At 40.4% G+C, this 21,111-nt stretch overlaps 1 protein-coding gene across 1 annotated transcript; it reads right to left on the bottom strand.

Moving 5' to 3' along the window:
* Nucleotides 1-1,198: 1,198 nt before the first annotated feature.
* Nucleotides 1,199-10,740, bottom strand: LOC133128859 (PDZ domain-containing protein GIPC3-like). The gene is made up of 6 exons (XM_061242665.1): nt 10,480-10,740; nt 9,137-9,322; nt 7,265-7,445; nt 6,720-6,829; nt 5,211-5,292; nt 1,199-2,781 (listed from the first exon to the last, which is right to left on the bottom strand). Exons 1-6 carry the CDS (start codon nt 10,738-10,740, stop codon nt 2,636-2,638), a joined length of 966 nt encoding a protein of 321 aa, XP_061098649.1. The 3' UTR covers nt 1,199-2,635.
* Nucleotides 10,741-21,111: the final 10,371 nt, after the last annotated feature.

The raw sequence follows: 21,111 nt of genomic DNA, 5'->3' as shown, positions 1-21,111 counted from the left end.
GCATGAATTTTGTCATTTTAATGTATCAGCAGTGATTGGCATTGCCATAGAAACTTTGTTTATGACAGAATATTGTGAAGTGGATGTTGCTGGGCTCTGCTCTAAGCAATATGTCAACATTAATTATCGAATACGAAGAGTACTCAGACAAGTCATCACTCAATACATCACATTGATTATTTGTAAGATGTACCTTCCTCATGCATTCATCCAAAGATATTACTCATCCCAGAAATAACATCTGAATCTTCTTTTTTTCTTTCATTTTAAAGATCTTGTCACCACAAATGGTGCTGCATGTGTCCAGTTCCACCCTAATTTGGAATTTCTAATTAGCTATTTGCAAACACAGCCACATTCATGGAGGGTGATTAATGACATAGGCTGCTTTATTACGCACTCGTTTAATGTGTGCATGTCTCCATGCCGAATGAGCGTGTCCTCGTTCCGTGCGTGCAAGTTCCATGAGCAAACCCGCATTTCCACTGCAACGTCTTCATTTCATGGCCGATCACCTTCAGCAAGGAGGTCTTCTTCTGAATGAGCATCTTCATAATAGTCATTAATCTGGCCTCATAGCATTCATGCATGGTCCCTCTGCTGATGTCTCAGGAGTGTTCAAACACCTGCTGTTCTCCTTTAAATAATGTAGGGGAGATCGGGGTCTGTTGTGACACGGGGTCCATTGTTAACAAGAGCAATCAGAAACAAGCTACACTCCCATACATGTCCTCTTTCACCCCTTTCAATGGACCAGTTTTGTGTCAATTTTGTGCTCAGTATAACAGTCGGTCGGTCCATGTCACAACAGCCCCCAATCTCCCCTACTTCTTTTCATGTTACAGCCCACAGCTATGCTCACATACATTGGAGTCGGAGGAAGACCTTTCAAATGCAGCTTTGCAGTTGACCCATGGAGGTTGCTAAAGAGCGATGAAACGCCGACTGCTAACCCTATTCAGCTGCCAGCCATGGTCAGCACTGACATTGTCCAGATTCAATCCAAGGCCACAGGTCTCACCCATGCCCCACAGTGTAGTGCTTAAGCCAAATGAGCCACATAGCAGCCCCATCGAGCCATGTATTTTATTTTAGATGCAATCTGTTTGTCTAATTTCATGGTAAAAGACAATCATCTGATACCGGCACAGTAAATATGTAGCAAATATGGAGATTTGTGAAAGTGATACCACACCAATAATATTTTATGAGTTTTATTAACAATTGTCAGAATGCAACATGGGAAATATGTGCCTTGTACATCCAGATCTTCGACAAAAAAGTGTTTCATCACTTCATATATTAAATTAACAACACTATTCCTATACAGCTCTCAGCAATCTTCTTTACCAGGTCCAGACCATATGGTAATTTGATTGAACACTCAACTTTCTAGCTGACAATATATAAAAATAGACCACAACATATTTATATATTATAAGACATTGGAACATTCACCTGCACACCCAAACATATGCAGTAATAGTGAGAGGATGTGTGTAAATACATAGGTCATATATAGGACATAATCCATATCAACCAAAGTAAATTAACCAGCTGGTTAAAACATGATTGAGGCTTATAGATAATCCTACTACAATTTGCTTTGCCCTTTATTTTACAAAACAAATCAAATGTACATTAAATTCTGATTGTTTGGGAGAAACAATGGAATATATTGTATATTTTAAATACATTGGAAGGACATAGCACTTCACAGGCTGAATTGTATTCCTTTTGAAAATGCTGAAATCAATGACTGTGTTACATGCAGCCAAATATTAATTTGAATACTGAAGAATTATAAATAAAAAAGATTCACGTAAACACATTATGCAGAATACTGAATTTGAAATAACAAAATATTCTATTGGATAATGCATTACAATTCTATCTGTTTGTCAAAGCTCTCAACCTTAAACTCTTGGAATACTTTGTTTGGTTGTGCATGGCTGATATATAAGGTAACGTTTCTACATATTTCTGGTTCCTGGAAATGGTAAAGTTATTTTATTCTTGAGGTATGCACTCACAGTTAAGTAAGGTGTGTTTAATATTTCTGGTGATTATTTATAGCAGCAATGGTATGTATAGTGCAAATCAGAAAATCTTCCATGAAATTTCAATAGAGTACAGGTATTCCATAAAAGCAAATAATTTACCCCCTTAAGTCTCATTGGCCCAGGGCCGGTGTAGGTTTTTAAAAATTAATTCCTTTTTTTCACAGTGCAATTTTCAATAACAATGGTAACAGGATATACCATTTGAAAGCCTTAAAATTCACAGTTCTGTATAACCTATTTTAAGATACCATTGCTTTAGCGACAACAGTTTGTTAAATGTCCAATTTGTATTGCCCTGGAAATCCTCTTTCTGTAATCAGTATGCCTAATCCTGTGCTGGATAAAGTTTACATTTTCAGAAACATCACTATAACTAGAGGTGATTTGTTGTTCAGAGCAATACTGCTACCACAGAACTTAACATGAATTGAGTCATCCATTTCCATTTCATCACCGCCCTGTGTTGGCTGCATTGATCCATTAATCATTTTTCAAGTATATTGTATACGTGAATGGTGAGTGATAGAGACCTGCCCACACCCCTGATTTACTGTAGGGTCACCTGCCTCTACTTATCCACTTTTCACATCCCCAATGGCGCTCCACACATCCAGCAACAACACGTCCGGGAAGGCAAAGTCCCCCAGGACTGAGTCCAGAGCCTGGGCAAAATCATCTGGGCTCTTCTTGTCTTTGCCTGCCTCCACGATAGTAGCCGCTACAAGAGAAAAGTGCCATGAGTGACCAAGCTGGCCAACTAGACTGTTAGACTCTCACATGAAATTAAAGGTGAACAATTGCCATTAGTAGTACTCACAGTTATGCAGAGCTATCACAGCTATGGCTTGTAGTCCATCTACAATCTCCAATGTTTGTTTCAGGCTGTGATAAGGGTGCCATTATCTAATCCCCCCGCACACATTCTTTTCCATTCCCCCACCCTCCCAAGACTAATCTGACTTAGCAAGGTAAACCAAAGAAACAACATTAGAGCTCAATTGTGTGTTAGCAACTGCCGAACAAGCCAAAAACCGTCAAAATAAATTCTGTTCATAAACTTGAATTTCCTGTGTTCCAGGAATCCTCATATACTAACATACTATGTTTTGATTCATTCTGAAACCTATTTTATTCATTCTGAAATATCGTACACCTCCAATCAGCCTCCAAACTTGCCCTACAATAAAAGGGAGACCTATTGTATGAGTAGAAGATGAAGTAGTCTAGTAGGTGCATTTTCTTTGTCAGAACTTCAAAATAAGTAGTAGAACTAAATAGAAAAGGATAACTTTGAATGGAAATAAGTCAGATATTTTTTCAGCCTTAAGTGTTTTTGAATTAAACATGTTGCATTTAAAAAAATAATAATACATTAGTAACACCTTGGTTATGGTAAAGATAATGTAGTGATGAAAATCAATTTGTTCTGGAAGATACTTGGAAATCTTAGCGTTTTCTTTCATGTACTCAGTCACCGTTTCATATATAAAAATATTGCCTATCTTATTTGCAAGTTAACTTTTGAGTTTTCTGTCTTGCTTAAGTTAAGATTATTTGGTCTTAATGCAGATGCAACAAGTTCTTCAGTGGATGACAGTCACCATAGGTACTATCCTGGGAAGCACCAAAATAAATCCATGATCCATGAATGGCAAGCCTTATAAAAAACCTTTGCCAATATTGATGCCAAATTGTTATTATTATTATTATTATTATTATTATTATTATTATTATTATACATAGACATTGGCATAGCAAAGCAAATGTATCAGGTGTGGTACATGGTAAGTCAAGTATTTCTTCATTATTTTGTATTTCTAATTAATTAGCTTTACAACCAACAACACAAATTCAATTCAAGTGAACACAAGTTAATAACATTTAGAAATCACAGTTGAATCCCTGGTCATTCACACAACTGTCAGCTATGTCACCTCCAAAAGGTCTCATGGGCACTGTAGAACTGTGTTATCCACTGGAATGGGTGAGGTTAGTGACACTCAAAGGTTTTAAAGTGTTGCTTTTATCACCCTTAGCCCCTCGATCCCTCAAGTCCTGGAATGATTGCGTTATCAATATCTTTGCACATAACTAAAGGGAGCAGTCTTACCGACTGCTTGAGGACTTAAGGGACAACAGAGCTAACAGTTTCCTGAGTGCGTGATGAAGTTCTTGTCTTTAGATGCTGCAACACTCAAGTTTGGTAAAAAATGTATGAGGTTTGCACACAAAAGTCAACAAGTAATTGTTGAAATGTACTGATATTATTTAATATTGATATTGTTTAATTCATGAAAAATAAATGAAGATTTGACCAACAAACTCATTTGAGACCAGGTATACTATTTGATATAAGAACTAAAAATTATTCAGTTCAAATCAAGAATTTGTCCTGAAGAAAAACTTGACTGATATTGTCAAATAAATGTGTTTACAGCTGCTGAATATGTTCAAGTGGTAAAAAGTACTGAGTAGTAGCTTCAGCATAGGTAAGGGGGAACTCACACCTTGTGAGAGTTTACTGTGTATGGGAAGTTTTGGTTATAAAATTGTTTTAAAACAATGTTAAAGAACATAGGGCAACCAATAAGTGAGGAAAAAAAACAGTGCAGTCTGTACGAACTGTTGCTGTGTTATCATAGACATAAAATATGTCATATGCATCACAGGTGCTGAGTGAATAAAGCACTTTCCATTGATATGATTGAGTATGTTTTACTTTTATACACAAGTATTGGTAACAACACTCAAGTTGCACTTACTCCATGAAAGTATAGAATACTCTTTACAAACTCAAATGGTTCAAGGCCATCGGTGTCATTAAACCATTTGAGTAAATCTTATTAGGTTTTATAGTGTAGAAACCTTAATATCACAGATTGATTCTGGCACTTTATCTTAGTGCTCGACACTCCAAAGCTATTTATGGTGTATATAAGAATGTCCTGGAACCATGGACCGTTGGAACAACACCTCTCTATGCTTGTTCCGCTACTTTAATAAGTTTATATCAAACCTGATCATTACCTTGGCAACCCTTGGCTCTCTGTTCCTTGCAATTTCCCAGAATTTCTGACGCCTGCTCATTGAAGGCATTTAAAGGAAAACGTTGACCTAGAGCACATTAATTGTAGCAATCCACCTCACCCAATTCCAGGTCCCGGATGCCCATATAGCTCTCTAGAAGGTCGTCCACTGTCTTCACAGCTCTGTCTTCAAACTCGTTCGGCTGGGGGGGAAAGTCTCCATGACTCAAGATCAAGAATCCGTTACATTCACATACACTCGATGAGCACTTTATTAGGTATTTATTTGACTTATTAGACTTCTGCTGCTGTAGCCTATGCACTTAGATGGTTTGACGTGTTTTGTGTTCAGAGATGCTCTTCTGCATACCCCTGTTATAATGCTTGGTTATTTGCGTTACTGTCACCTTCCTGTCAGCTTTGACCAGTCTGCCCTTTTCCTCTGACCACTCTCATTAAGCATGCATTTTTGCTCACATTTGCACTGTTTTGTTTTACCATTTGTGCAAACTTCTACCCTGTCCAAAGCTCTCTGGACTAACGCTATCACGGGTTGAAGTGGACACTGTCCTCTGTGAACCTCCTGATCTCGGGCAATCACCATGAGGAGATCACCTTTTATGTTATGAAGTCGCTCCATGTTCCTGCCATTCTGGGCAGGTCCTGGCTTCTACGCCACAATCCAAGCATAGACTGGATCCAAGGGACCATAGCAGGCCGGACCCTGGGCTGCCATGTTTCCTGCCTCCACTCTGCCTCTGTTCTGTCTACTACTGCTCCGGTGACCGAAGAATCTCCTCCTATCCTTTGTACCAACCTCTACCACAACATAGGCCAAGTCTTCAGCAAGGCACGGGGGCCTGTTCCCTGCCTCTGCACCACTCCTATGACTGTTCACAGTTAATGTTCAACTACAGGGAGTGAACAAGAAATAGCCCAATGTGACCTAATAGTGTAATAGTACTTGTAGCCAGTACAGCCTGCATGCCCTATAGCATGGAATCTACCAGATTCTGGAATTATGCAGGAGGAATATGACACCACGCTTGTATTAAGAAACTCAATCAACTCCTGCTTCGGTGATGGAAGTGGAAAACTGTGTAAATGTTGCCTCAGGCATCGTTCCAGAGCATACAGTACATAATTGACTGGGTTCAGATATGGTGGCTGAGAATGTCATGAGTTATAGATAAGTTATCAGAATCATGCTCCTCCAACCACTGAATGACTTATCATTCTCTGTGGACCTCTGTGGAAATATTGAATTGAGATCTAACTTGCAATTTAAGGATGAGAGCCATGCCAGAAACTGTAAACCATCCAATTATGGAACCAACATAAGCCTTCCCTGCTGGAACACTTTTCATATCCACTACCTGTAGATGACAGGTCATCCATAAGGAAATTGAAAGGAGTTCATTTTGTCTGATGTGTAAGTAAGGTTGTAAGGTTACTGACAATTGAGGCAATGTATAAATTCTATTTCTATCACTTTATTGTATTTCTCTTCTTCTACAAAAGCACTGATCCTCTAGTGCTATATCCACTGTCCTATCTATATGAAGTTAATATGTGAATTATGTGTTTTGGGTTACTCACTATCTGTCCATGTCTGTTTGTGCAAACTCACCACTTCCTGTACTGTGGCATCCCCCTGAGATCTGAGTCGGAGGGTCTCTCTCCCACTCGTTATCTTCCCTTCACTGGACTTGGGTGCCTTTGTCCTCTGGCCAATCATATCTGAGAGAGAGAAAGAAAGAGAGAGAGACAGTAAATTGTACATTCCATCTTTCTGCTGAATCTTTGCACTGTTGTACATTCTGTGACTCATGCCCGCAGTAGGATTTTATTCTAAGATTATAACCATTGGCAGACACTTGACTCTTTTTGCATTGCTGATGTGTTGCCACAGCATGGTGCTGTTTCTACAGTTTTACAAAAACTCAAGTTTTACTCTCAGTTTAATGCCAGCCAGATAAATTGAAACAGATACCTGATAAACTCATCTTAGCGTTTAACCAGATAGTAACTGGCATATTCATATTGTGTGTTGTTCATTTGGTCATATCTATCATACTCAAGAGCACTGTTTCTTTTTTAAATAATTATTTAAATATGCAACTTAAATGAAGAATGGTTTACATGAATTGCATATGTGTTAAAGTGCTTACTCACCAAAGGCTTTCTTAGGTTCCACCAGGCGAAGGGTGAAGGGTGCTCCCCTTGGCAGCTCCTTCAGCATCTTGGCAACCTCATAGTGCCTGCATCCAACAATGCTGCATTCGTTGATGGCCTCAATGTGGTCACCTACACATACAGTCTTCACCCGGTCAATGGTACTGCCCTCTTTGATCCTCTGTTTATATTGTAATATTAGGACAAGGGGAGGGAGCCATCACTGACTATGCATAGGGATTTGCAAACAATCCATAGTTTGCCTTCTTTACAATTATCACTTAAAGGTCCCATATTAATGTTAAATAACATTACATTGGTATGTGGATTATAAAGGAGTTGAAAAACACTGTGAAAGTATGAAAACACACAGTCCCGAAAAAAATCCACACAATTCGTATGAAGAGAATGTGCATTTCAACAAGCCGTTTGAACTTCCGTGAAGTTATGACATCACTTGTTTGCTTCAGCATGGCCCACCTTGTAGCCAGTATGAATCCAAGTGCACAGACCATGTTCAGTTCGTTGGAGCTAGCCAGCCAATTAGAACAGAGGTTCATTGATATCAATGAGCCTTAAAGACACACGCTGCATTCGAAACCGCATACTAACATACGACTACTCTTACTAAATCCCAGGCGATTTTCATTGAAAAGTAGTATAAGTAGTATGCTAAGCATGCAATTTTGGATGCAACCACAGTCAGTAAACCAGCTTGTTCTTGGTAAAGCGCATGAGGTTCGTTGGATAAAGTATATATATATACACAACTAAATAGAGATTATTTTTGTACTTAAAGGGACAATAGCTAATAGCTAATAGCTATTTTTGTGTTAAAACATTGTTACAAGACCATTGTAAATCCCTTCCTATTGTGTTTATAGTCCATGAATTCAGGTTTCAAAATATACAGTTGACAGGCCATCACTCTGTATCAAAACATTGCGTAGCTGTACAATAATTCAAGCCCATTGGTTGAAAAATGGTTCTAATTGCCACATCCAATGGCATGGGGGCTTATTCTGATGTGAAGTGTAGCTGCCCAAATTGCACTCCAGACAAGCTATCACTGAAACTATAAACTATATTATTGCTTATTTTCCAAGCGAAGACTACATATCTAGTTATAAAACAATGCCAGTTCGCTATCGGTAGCAACAAGCAAATTAGCCATAGCTCGATGAATTTACGAATATCCAGCTGAGGCAATACGAACATAGTAGCGAGTGTTGCGAGCATTGTTGCACATGCGTTGCGTCTCAGGTGGATATTTGTAAATTTGGCAAGCTAACTAACAGCTAATTTGCTTGCTGTTACCAATAAGGAACTCTTCACTTGGATAATAAGCAATAGTAAACAGAGTTTCAGTGATCGCTTGTCTGGTGTGCAATTTGGGCAGCTATACGTTCCTTTTATCTCTTTACGTGTTGAATCATGCGTGTTTAGCTAAACCTATATTTGTCTCAAACTCTAAGTTGCAGTTGCATCGTTTGTGGTGTCATATCTTAGTTATATAGCCAGCTAGTTCCATAGCTAAATAAGTTGCTTGGTCATAATATAGTTGGTAAGCTGAAGTGAAAACGTGCTGTCCAGCAAACTAAAGTCAACATTTCATAACGTCACCTGTTCGGCAAACTTTTTCTTACTAGAATACTACGAAAGACAGCAGGCTCTGTCGTGTTTGTCACTGTCAACTTTCCAAAACAGTGCATGACGTGGTTTGAGGGTGTTTGTTGCTGCAATTCCTCTCTTGACCGTTAGGAGTCCGAAATTACCTATTGTACCTTTAAAACCACACAAACGTATCAGGCCCTAAAATAAAACACTGGAAAGGTGTATGATTTGGGACCTTTAAGCTTAGAAAGCCCCTACCTTAATGAAAGCATATCCCGCGCCATTGTCTGTGATGGTCAGGCCAAGAGCCTCCTCTGTCTTGTTGATCTCAACCTCCTTTGTTTCCCCCCTCACGTGGGCGAAGATGAAATCTTCAAGACCGATCTGTCCCCCCAGCAGTTTCTGCATGTCCACTTTATGAGAGTTCAGTGTACAGAACAGGATCTATGGGGGGAGGATACAGGTTGTCTACATTAATAGCAACATTTGCACATTAAGATTAACATTAACATGAACAGCAGCAACATTTGTCAATGTGAAGTTTTTGAAAAGAGAGTACATGATAATCACAGTTAATACCCTGCCCTACATACAGTAGAGCATCTAACGAGCTGGACACAGGGAAATATCGAAAGTCCGCATTGCATTGGTGTTTTATTTATACACCGGCAAGAGCGACTCTAAAAATACCAAGTCTTCGGCCGTCACAATCACGGCCGATCAGCACTATAAATAACAAACAGCAAATAAAAGCAAACCGAACCGCAGCTTTTCAGCTCTGTAGCTTTTCCTGTTTTCACATAGTTCTCTGCTCCCTTGCTGTTTCCCCAGATTCAGACACCTACTGCAGAAAGAACACTCATTTTAAAACCTTGGACGAATTCACAACGTAGTCCAGGTGTGTGTCTACTTAACCAGTAGACATGGTCCTCGGGTTGCCCTGCTTCCTTCCCGCAAACCACATTGTAACTGTTTCTCCTACCAAATTATTGTTATTTCTGCCTGCAGAATAATAACGAAGCAACTTCTATAAAAATGCTAATTAACACAGAAAACCAAACTGTCAATGTTCAAACCATTTCAATGAGACACATTTCAAAACCCCCCCTTAAATAGCCTAAAGCAACCAGGAATACTGTGATGCAATGTGACATCAATCATTAAGATTCCAATTCAAGGTACAGGTAAAATATAGTATTTAACTTTCAAAATAAAGACACAACAGACAAATTGCATATTGTACATGCCAAGCCAGAGCCAGAGCTGTCAATCAAATAAAACCCTGATAACTAAAACTTATTTTACAGTCACTTTACTGCAGAGCCTTAATTAATTCTGACAAATGGCAGAATCCACTGTCTAACTGCACATGATAATGATAATTATGTGACACAACTTGAATCTTGGATGAGTTTTTGACGAAAAACAAACCCTCTTCTTTCCTGCGAGGGAAGGAGCACTGTGGCCTACCTCAGACATAGAGACGTGAAACTGTCTAACTGCACTGAACGCTTGAAGGAAGATGCAACGACGTCACGCAACTTGAAACTTTGGACGACTTTTTGAAATGCTGAAAAACAAACCCCTCTTCCCCGGCCTACCTGGGACGCCGGGATGTGGAACACCTCCGCGATCTTAGCGTACAGCTCCTTGACGTTGGTGAAGCTGTGGATGGAGCCCGTGTGACTCCCGTGGGCGAGCTGGGTGTGGAACACGAGCCTGGGCCTGCAGCCGGGCTGAGGCCTGGCGGGAGTACCCGGGGGGGAGGAAGGGAGCGGAGGCGCCGAAGGCACGACCCCTCCACCGTCTCCCTCCCTCGTTCCCGCCGTCGCCGGCGGGCCTGCGGACTCTCCCTCCTGCATCTCCCTGGATTTGGCTCTCTTCCGGGAGTCCCGCAAAATACAGCTGAGACTCTAAGTGCCAGAGTTCACCTGCTCAATTCGTAATAAGCGTGACCAGGTGACTGGACACCCGAGAGCCCGCAGGATATCCAACACCCTTCAGGAGAGGGATCTTGCCGTATTCATGTTACCAGAGATGAGAACAGTACTCTTCAGCAGGCAAAGCACAGTAACCCTACAGCTACCTGAATAAGAACTTCACAGCGCAGGCTCTCCCACAGAGAACACATATCACCCTGGTGTAAAATCCAGCTATGACCAGCTTGAAATTACAAGCTACCAACCTGGAATGGTCAAGCACTGGTCACATTTCAACACCTAGCTTGAGCTGTTTTTCTGTCAGTCACGCAGACATGGGTCAAGTACATAATTGTTTTTGACTAAAATGTTTTTCTATGGTTTACTGGGATGATTGGTACCTATGAAATGCTCTCAAAAAGAGCAAGCCCTGCCTTATGGTCCTCTTGGTTGGCTCAAATGCACCAGGCAAAACAATTATGTATTTGACCCAGGTCTGCAGTCAAATATTTTCTTGTCAATCAACAGAGTCCAAAGACACTGCAATTTCACCATGCAATGGGGCTTGGTTTAAAGGTTGGATTGTATTGCAACGAAATGGAATCAATATGATCTTGACTTCATTTCTGATAAAAGTTAATTTAACAATTTAATCTGACATTTGTAAAATCAACAAAAAAAAAGGACAGTATATATTGTCCCCGCTAAAAACTCAGATATACTGTGACCCTTCACCATAGGTCTTTTATAAAATAGTTCAGAGACTATTTCATATCTTCTCAGGATTATCTCATATTTAAGAAATCATGTCAAAGAAATACTCTGGGCACCTTCCAAAACGTTACCGAAAAATTCAGTTTAAAAACATTTCAAGTGTAGTTATTTGAACTCTGAAAGCAGATATTTGAATTCCACTGCAGTGCAGGTGAAAGATCCCAAACAGATCACCCTTCACTCTAACGGTTATATGAGAGGACCCTATTGTGCATCAAAGGCACTACTCACTTAGCCTACCTGCTAGCCCATTTCTGTCTCAAGATGTTCAGCTTTTAATCACAGCTTTTAAACTTCATCTCTTAGCAATGGAGGGTACACACACTAATATTCTGTTGCGCAATGCTAAGAGATGCAAGTTACTGAATTTAACTTATGTACAAAGAATTTGTGTGCAAAAACCTCAAATGTGAAGATATTAGGACACAATGTTGCATTGCATGATGGTGAATGCACAGTGATTATTCCTGGCTCTGATGACTAAGCATTTAGAATGTTATGCAATAACTGAATTCATGTGGTTCAGCATGACCTTTCCCCATGGTTGAAGAGAGATTAAAAATGGAGATACCTAATTAAATGCCCAGGAGAAAGGAAGAAACCATATATTTTGATAAATAAGGTGACAGGATCAGGATTCCATATATCCAAACATACTTAAAGGCCATACCAAACAAACCTATTGGGCTTATAATATTATCACCGTGGACTAGATTTAAACTGGACTGACTGCAATATGAGAGGCTGATTGTCAAAATGAAGTTGGTGAATTGGAATACAATGAGTGGCTCCAGGTTATAACACAACAAATAACAATAAAGGAGATCCTATCTGAGCTGCTTTACAAGGTCCCACAATTCACACATATCATACTTGCATGTCAAAGGAACTCTCTGTAGACCTCTGCAATACAACTGTGGCAAGGCATAGATCAGGGCATGGTTATAAATCAATTTCTAAAGTGTTGCGTGTTCCCAGGAGCACAGTGGCCTCAATAATTGTAAAATGGAACCACCAGCTGGACCAGGTGAGGTGACCAGGTACCCAACCAAGGCTGCTCAATGGAAAAGATATTCAGGAGAAACATTTCTTGTAGTATCTACTGCATATCTGACAGCAACCCATTGGTTTGAGGTTAATTTGATACCTTGGACCTTTGATGACTTGAAACCATTTAGCCAACAATTGTGTTCCATACTGTATCAGCAGTAGTCTAACCCCCAATTCCCATAGAGTTCAATTCAAATGCAAAGAGTTTTTGTACCGCTTGTAGGACAACCTGAAAATAAGATAATGTTCATGGGTAACAGATATCAAGAGGTCATGGCATGCAAAGGATATGCAACCAAATACCGAATCTTTTATTTGTCTCGAACATTGACATGTGGAACTACAAATAAAAAGTCTGTGCAGTGACCACGTATGAATTGTTTGATTACAAACAGAGAAAATAAAATATTAAAGCAGAAAAAGACAAGGTGACCCCATACTTTTGAATGGTAGTGTACGTACCTTTTCCGTACGGGGTGAATCAAAAACCATTACTTTCTGTACATAAGAATGTATCTTTGCCAAAATAAAGATATAAAATGTGTACTGTGTAGGCACAATAGCTGAAGGGCCAGCTAAGAGAAGTGTTGTAGTTTTTTTTTCCTCCTCTGCAGCCTTGTACAGTACAGTACAGTGCTTTGTGCCATCTTTTCTTCCCACCCTCTGTGGCATATCCAGCCGTTTCCACAGTAACTTCAGGAGGTGAGCTGATCGTGTGGGTGCACAGGCTGCTTCCGGCTACAGTGCGGTGCCGCTCTGCTGGGGCAAAGCAGTGTTAAAAAGACAACTCTGTTCATAGCATCGGACACGCACTTCATGGAGAAAAGGAGGAGGACCTGGTACCAGCCCGTGTCCGTCGACAGTGTGGACACACCCCTGTCAGAGGAGCTGGCTAGGTAAGTTCCTTTGGGGCTAAAGATCTGGTGAGATATGCTAATTTAGAATTCCAGAAGGTCGCTTCCCCCAACTTTCAGATGTTGCTCTTGCACTGTTGCTGAAGAAACAGCTAGATTACAGGGGAACACGATTTCTGTGGTTGATTAAATATCGATTGAATATGAAACCTTTAATTTTTACAGGTTTGTACAGCTTTGCTGCAAAATGGCTATTTTTAAAATTTAAAATTTACATGTTGGAAAACTATATTATTGTTGCAGTTTTCAAAATAAATTAGAGTAGATTTTGAAACCACTTATTCACAAAATTAGTTGCCTGACTTGGGTTTTTAATAAATGCTCAGGAAATGGGAGTTCTTCAGAAAAGCGCTTTGAGAGAGAAGTCATTCCACTATTAGATTCATCCATCCATCCATTATCTGAACCCGCTTATCCTGATCAGGGTCGCAGGGGGGCTGGAGCCTATCCCAGCATACATTGGGCAAAAGGCAGGAATACACCCTGGACAGGTCGCCAGTCCATCGCAGGGCACACGCACCATTCACTCACACACTCATGCCTACGGGCAATTTAGACTCTGCAATCAGCCTAACCTGCATGTCTTTGGACTGTGGGAGGAAACCCACGCAGACACGGGGAGAACATGCAAACTCCGCACAGAGAGGCCCCGGCCGACCGGGATTCGAACCCAGGACCTCCTTGCTGTGAGGCGGCAGTGCTACCCACTGCACCATCCGTGCCGCCTCCACTATTAGATATTATGTGAAAATTAAACTTGTGTATAAAACCCTCAAACATTTGTTAACCCCTGAGTCTGTAGGGCCCAATAGGGCCCATAAATATCAATTTATTAATATCTTCTCCCGTCACCCTCACAGGATCAAAATAAGAAATAAAAAAGAAACTAAAAGTGAAAACAAACCAGAACACAACGAAAGCTTTTGTGCTTGTTTTGTACTCCCTTTCTTGCTCGGTCTCTCTCAGCATACAGATTCTGATCTCTATTTGCTACATCTTTTACAATATGCTCAAATACTGTACATTTACTTAATCTCCCTCTTGCACACTTGACTTTTTATATTGTAAGTTTATGTTATGACAACAACCTGTTGTGACATTGAATCTGGACAAGAGAATCTACGGAATGTATGTGAATATGAATTATAAATGTGAATGTACGTAAATGCCACATCCCTCTGTTGACATTGTGCTCCTGGCCTTACTCCCCCCCCAGGAAGATGACAGGTACAAAGTTCAACTTCATGCTTCTGGTTGGCTGCATGATCTTAGGCTACGGAATGCAGCCTCATTATTACTGAACACGCTTATCTCTTCACATGTTCTTCTCAAGTTGCATAAAGATTAGTGTGACAAGATTTCACTGCCAGAAAAATGCTGCTTTGGGAACAGGTGCAACCTGTTAATTACATACATACATTTATCTCACTTGTTTTCCCTAGTAAGAAAAAAGAACTTTGCAAACAAAGTAGCCCCAACGTTATCTAACTTCTTACTCATTGTCACCTATTGCAACCCACCCAATGGTGTGTTCTCTGCATGTGGGCCAATTGTGATACCTATGTCACCTGACTCCCTGGGATTGTGACCTTTCACATGCCTCTTTGTGAAGAGTAGACCAAAGGGATGGGGATGGTAACCAAAGCACAGAGCCCACACAAAGGGGTAGCTCACTAATAATGGGGCAGCTTATCACAACTTTCAGCCTGTTGAAATGAGATCTGAGGTGAACAATCAAAATTGTTATGTTGATGGGGGACATTAGGTTACACAATTCTTTTTTTTGTTCTTTTTTTCCGAGTTTTACAAGCAGCAGACCTGGGGGAAGTGGGGAAGAAGGGGCTTGAAACTGCCAGACCCACGATCAATAAAGAATGTCCTTACTCAAACAATTTTATCTAAAGGGTGAAACCAGCTACGTAAAAGACCAGGGATAAATAAGCCTGACTGACCTTTTCAGCACAGTAAGCTTCTTCTAATCTACACTGGATGCCCCAATGTCAATCTCTTCTAGCCTCTAGATTCTTCTTAGCATGATTTTGTCATAATTTTGTAATGTATATTACCTTTGCTAAATGAATGCGTAATTCTGCATATTCTGAGACAAAGTTATTGCATTCAGCCATAATTCTTAAACCATTATAATACAGCCATTTTCATGATTACTTACTTGTATTATGACATATGACACTGTCACAAATGACAAATAAATTTCCATTTAATATGCATTTCAAATTGCATATAAATGGCATTCAAATTAATTTGACAAATATTCTGTAGAATTAGCTTAATGGAATTGCTGCCTTTGCAATGAAATTGAAAGGACAGTATTACAGCCAACCACTTGAAGTGAAGTTTAACCCTTGTGCAGTCTTAACATTCTGTATACTCCCCTTGTCCTAAGGGTAAAAAATGACAAACCTTCGCTAAACCCTGAAAATAAACCAGTTTAGTTGAATTTCTATTTTTCTAACCTATTTTGAATAAAGAAACAACCTGTCACTCATCACTAACTTTGTCATCAAATTTCAAGTTGAAAAAAAAAGATCATTTAGGGGGTTTTCTCTGCTTAAGACAACACAAGGGTTAAAGTGTTAAAGGTTAGCATTAAAGTTGTCAAAGGTTAGCCTGATACAATGACTCCAATTCCCATTGGGAATGTCAAAATGAAAACATATAGTACAAGTTAAGGGTATCTTTATGGCTCATTTATTCATTTTTCTTCTTACTCTAAAACACACAGGAAGATTTCCCTCACTTATTATATTACACTCCCAGATTTCTTTTTTAATTTTTATTAAATTATTTTTTAAGTGTTTCCGGCAGTACAGACTGACTGTACAAACTGTACCTTCAAAGAATCTGGAGATTTGATCTGCTCTCTGTTTCTGACTGAACATACTGTGCATTCTTGAAAGTCTGTGCTTTTTAAAATCTGATGGTGGTCATCTGACTGTCACACCATGATAATATGTGGTCTTGGACTTGGTCAAACAAGCACATCCAGAACTGACATACCCACTGCACCTTCCGTGCCGCCCCTACAGGGGATCCATACTCCCTCAATCTTCCTCCTTCCAATGGAGCCAACAAAAAAAATTGCTCCAAGGAGTGAAAATGCACAGAATTAATTGCGATGTTCCCTTCGCATTAAAGACTTTCCAACAAGGTGACTGTGACATCGCTCATTGACTCAGTTTCCATGTGGGTGCAATAAGCATTTGCCGGGGAAGTGCTGTTTTTGTGCCGCCACATAACATGTTAAGTATTAGAAATACTTATATCCAATATGGTCCTCGATGTTAAACACAATGTTAAACATACATAGACACTCTTCCAGTGAACACTTTACATGAAAACATGCCACAATATGCAATTACAGTATCCAGTATGCTTTGTGGACTTGGAGAAGGCTTTCGACCGTGTCCCCCGGGGAACCCTGTGGGGTGTACTGCGGGAGTATGGGGTACCGGGGCCGTTGTTACGAGCCATCAGGTCCCTGTATAACCAAAGTGAGAGCTGTGTCCGCATTCTCAGCACAAAGTCAAGCACGTTTCCTGTGGGTGTTGGACTCCGCCAAGGTTGCCCCTTGTCACCGGTCCTGTTTGTGGTATTCATGGACAGGATCTCAAGGCGCAGCCGAGGTGAGGAGAGTGTCCGGTTTGGTGACCTCAGAATCGCATCTCTGCTTTTTGCGGATGATGTGGTTCTGCTGGCTTCATCGGACCGTGACCTTCAGCACGCACTGGAGCGGTTTGCAGCCGAGTGTGAAGCGGCCGGGATGAGAGTCAGCACCTCCAAGTCCGAGGCCATGGTTCTCTGCCGGAAAAAGGTGGATTGCTCCCTCCGGGTTGGCAACGAGTCTTTGCCCCAAGTGAAGGAGTTCAAGTATCTCAGGGTCTTGTTCACGAGTGAGGGTAGAAGGGAGCGTGAGATCGACAGGCGGATCAGTGCAGCGTCAGCAGTAATGCGGGCGTTGCACCGGACCGTTGTGGTGAAGAAGGAGCTGAGCCGGAAGGCGAAGCTCTCGATTTACTGGTCGATCTACGTCCCAACCCTCACCTATGGTCACGAGCTTTGGGTAGTGACCGAAAGAACGAGATCGCATATACAAGCGGCCGAAATGAGCTTCCTCCGTAGGGTGGCCGGGCTCAGCCTTAGTGATAGGGTGAGGAGCTCGGACATCCGGAGGGAGCTCGGAGTAGAGCCGCTGCTCCTTCGCGTCGAAAGGAGCCAATTGAGGTGGTTCGGGCATCTGATCAGGATGCCTCCCGGGCGCCTCCCTTTGGAGGTTTTCCGGGCTCGTCTAACTGGGCGGAGACCCCGAGGGAGACCCAGAGCCCGCTGGAGAGATTATATATCTCTCCTGGCCAGAGAACGCCTTGGGATCCCCCAGGAGGAGCTAGAATGCGTTGCTGGGGAGAGGGACGCCTGGAATACCCGGCTTTGCCTACTGCCCCCGCGACCCGACTCCGGATAAGCGGGTGATGATGGATGGATGGATGGAGTATCCTCCATAATAATTATAACATTTTCCATAATCATAGTTAAGGCTGGGTATTTTTCACTGAAGACTGATTGATGAAAAAATGAAAAAATAAAAAATCATGGAGCAAAATTGTTTTATTTAATTATTTAATAGATCTACAAGTGCATGCTTGAATTTGCAAAAAACCAAAGGGCAGTAACCAGCTGCTATACAGTTGCATATAGCATACAAGTAAGATAAAACCCACCAGCTTATGAGTGTAACAGCTTAATTTGGCCCATCACGGACAGAAAGAGTACATTGTCATTAATTGAACAGAATCTTGTCAGAAATACAGCATGCTCAAATCGCATCAATAAAGAAACATGGCTACCATATGCCAGTTTTCTCTTATTTTAAATTTGTTTTGGTATATTGAATGTTGCACATTGCTAAGTTTGGTATTTGATGGAGCGCTTTTTGTCATCGAGTGTGACCAACATTGTTTACTGACAATGATGGAAATCTTGATCCCAGCATATTCCAAATATCTGTACACATTGTTTCACTTTGTTTTCTCAGCCTTTTGCTCAAATGCGTATACCTATACATTATACAAATGACACTGTTGGCGACATTAAGCGTTTAGGTTATCATCCAAATCATCTATCTACATGTATAACATAATTTTGGACCTTCCTAGATCCCTAACAATTTGTGAGAAATCAGTCACTTTTAGGTTTTAAATATTGTTTTTATGTTAACCTATATGAGAAAATGTTAGAATGTGGTTTGATCAATGAGAATAACCAACCATTCAGGGTACAGGGGCCCTCAAAATTGACCCATATTGGCTTCCACATCAGGCAACCTTCTTGCTGCTGCACATATCAAGTCTTGCAGTGACAGTGATACTTCAAGAATATGTCGGACAATGGTGCACAAAATGTCAACATTTTACAAAAAAAGCAGCTCAAGGGAGCACAGGTCACTTGGTTTTTTAAATTTATCATAATCACCTGCCCCCCTGATCCTTGTGAGTGGTCAGAAGTCTCCCAAATCAGCAATATGGACCACAGGTGGGAGTGAAGTTTAAAAATGTACATTATCCCATCACAAATTAACAAACAGTCACAAGCTGAGGGACTGAAAAGTGCGGGGAATTCACTCAGGTCACGTACTCTGCAGGGCAGTTGGTCTGCCAGAAATTGTATGCAAGGGTGGGAAGATATTATTATGTTGTATTTCTATTATTTTTGATAAAAATACACCGCGATAATCTTTCATGTTATAATCTTGATATTTGTATACATGCTTACTTGTGTCCCTGCATGTGTAACATATATGAATGTGTAGGCACAGTAGCACAGTAGCATTACTTACACTCACCGAGCGGTTTATTAGGTGTTTTTTAGACTTATTTTTGAGACTTCTACTGCTGTAGCCTATCCACTTAAAGTTATGATGCGTTGTGTGTTCAGAGTGTTCATACCATGACCTCACTTTAAGACCAACCCACGAAGATAGGTGCATGGCCATTCGCTATTTCAAAAGCAAAGATGCTGGCCATAAAAAGGACAACTGCATCTCTCTGAAACTAGACACTCATGCTTGGATTACCGCCGTGTTGCGCTGAGTCAAAGGACAGCCCTCAGACAGACCAGGCAGATCAACACTTTGAGCATTGTGTTCATTATTTGCAGGCAACATAGCACACAACTTCATACAACCAGCACTACAGGAGCTTTTGAGCTATTAGTTTTGCCAATTGATATGAAGTGGGCATACCTATACTTTTTCACAAAAAGCATATTTTCCCATATTTTCACCAAATGTAAAATATTTCCGCTCATATATTGATATTCAGACCGTGCTATATATATATATATATATTTTTTTTTATTTATTTCCCCTTGCACATCGACAAAGATATAGCTATTGTTATTTCCCAAAAAATGCTCTGACTTTGTACCCCAGTTTGGTAATGGTCTGGCCTTGGACCAGTTTGCAGGATGGCGTATTGTCACATGTGAACATCATTAATATTCATTATCACTCCACTGTCCCATACACATACATGTTCCAACAGAAGCTCTATGTGCTGCCGTAAACAATTATAATACATCAATTTTTATAATTACTTGTATTATGACATATGACACTGTCACAAATAGCATGTAAATTGCCATTTAATATGCATTTCAAATTGCATTGAAATGGCATTAAAATGAATTTGACAAATATGCTGTAGAGTTAACTAAATGGAATTGCTGCCTTTGCAATGAAGTTGAAAGGACAGTATTACAGCCACCCTCTTGCAGTGAAGTTTAACCCTTGTGCAGTCTTAACATTGTCCTAAGGTTAAAGAATGACACACCTTCACTAAACCCTGAAAATAAAGCAGCTTTATTGAATTTCTATTTTTCAAATCTATTTTGCATGAAGAAACAACCTGTCACTCATCGCAAACTTTGTCATTTCAAGTAGAATAAAAGATCATTTAGGGGGTTTTCTCTGCTGTTAAACATAGTGGCGGGTCATTTTTTACCCTGTCTTAGGGTTAGGGTGTTAAAGGTTAGCATTAAAGGTGTCAAAGGTGTTGCTGAGTTTCTGAGAGGATATATATATTTTCATTTTCATAAGGAATGACTGTTCAAGACATTCAAAGAATACAGTCTGGAGATTTTATCTGCTCTCTGTTTCTGACTGAACATACTGTGCATTCTTGAAAAGTCTGTGCTTTTTAAAATCTGATGGTGGTCATCTGACTGTCACACCATGATAACATGTGATATTGGACTTGGTCAAACAAGCACATCCAGAACTGACATAAAAATAATAAAAAAGTAGCACATTGACTGCAGCATGTCTTCATGTTGGAGACTTTCTTGATTTTCTTGAGACTTTCCATATTTCCCAATCTAAATCAGGGCTAAGGCCCCATTCCAATCCAAAAAAAATGCTTCTTCCTGCTCAGTCTCCCTCGATCGAGGGGGAATCTCCAAGGTGACGCAGATGTAAGATGGCATTCTCATCAAAATTGTGAGTGGACAGGGGATCTATTTCCTCCTTCCAATGGAGCCACGATAAGATCTGCACAGCTGTTGG

Source organism: Conger conger, chromosome 5 (assembly GCF_963514075.1).
Source record: "Conger conger chromosome 5, fConCon1.1, whole genome shotgun sequence".
Taxonomy (NCBI): Eukaryota; Metazoa; Chordata; class Actinopteri; order Anguilliformes; family Congridae; genus Conger; species Conger conger.
This window is presented reverse-complemented; position numbering and strand designations above follow the sequence as displayed.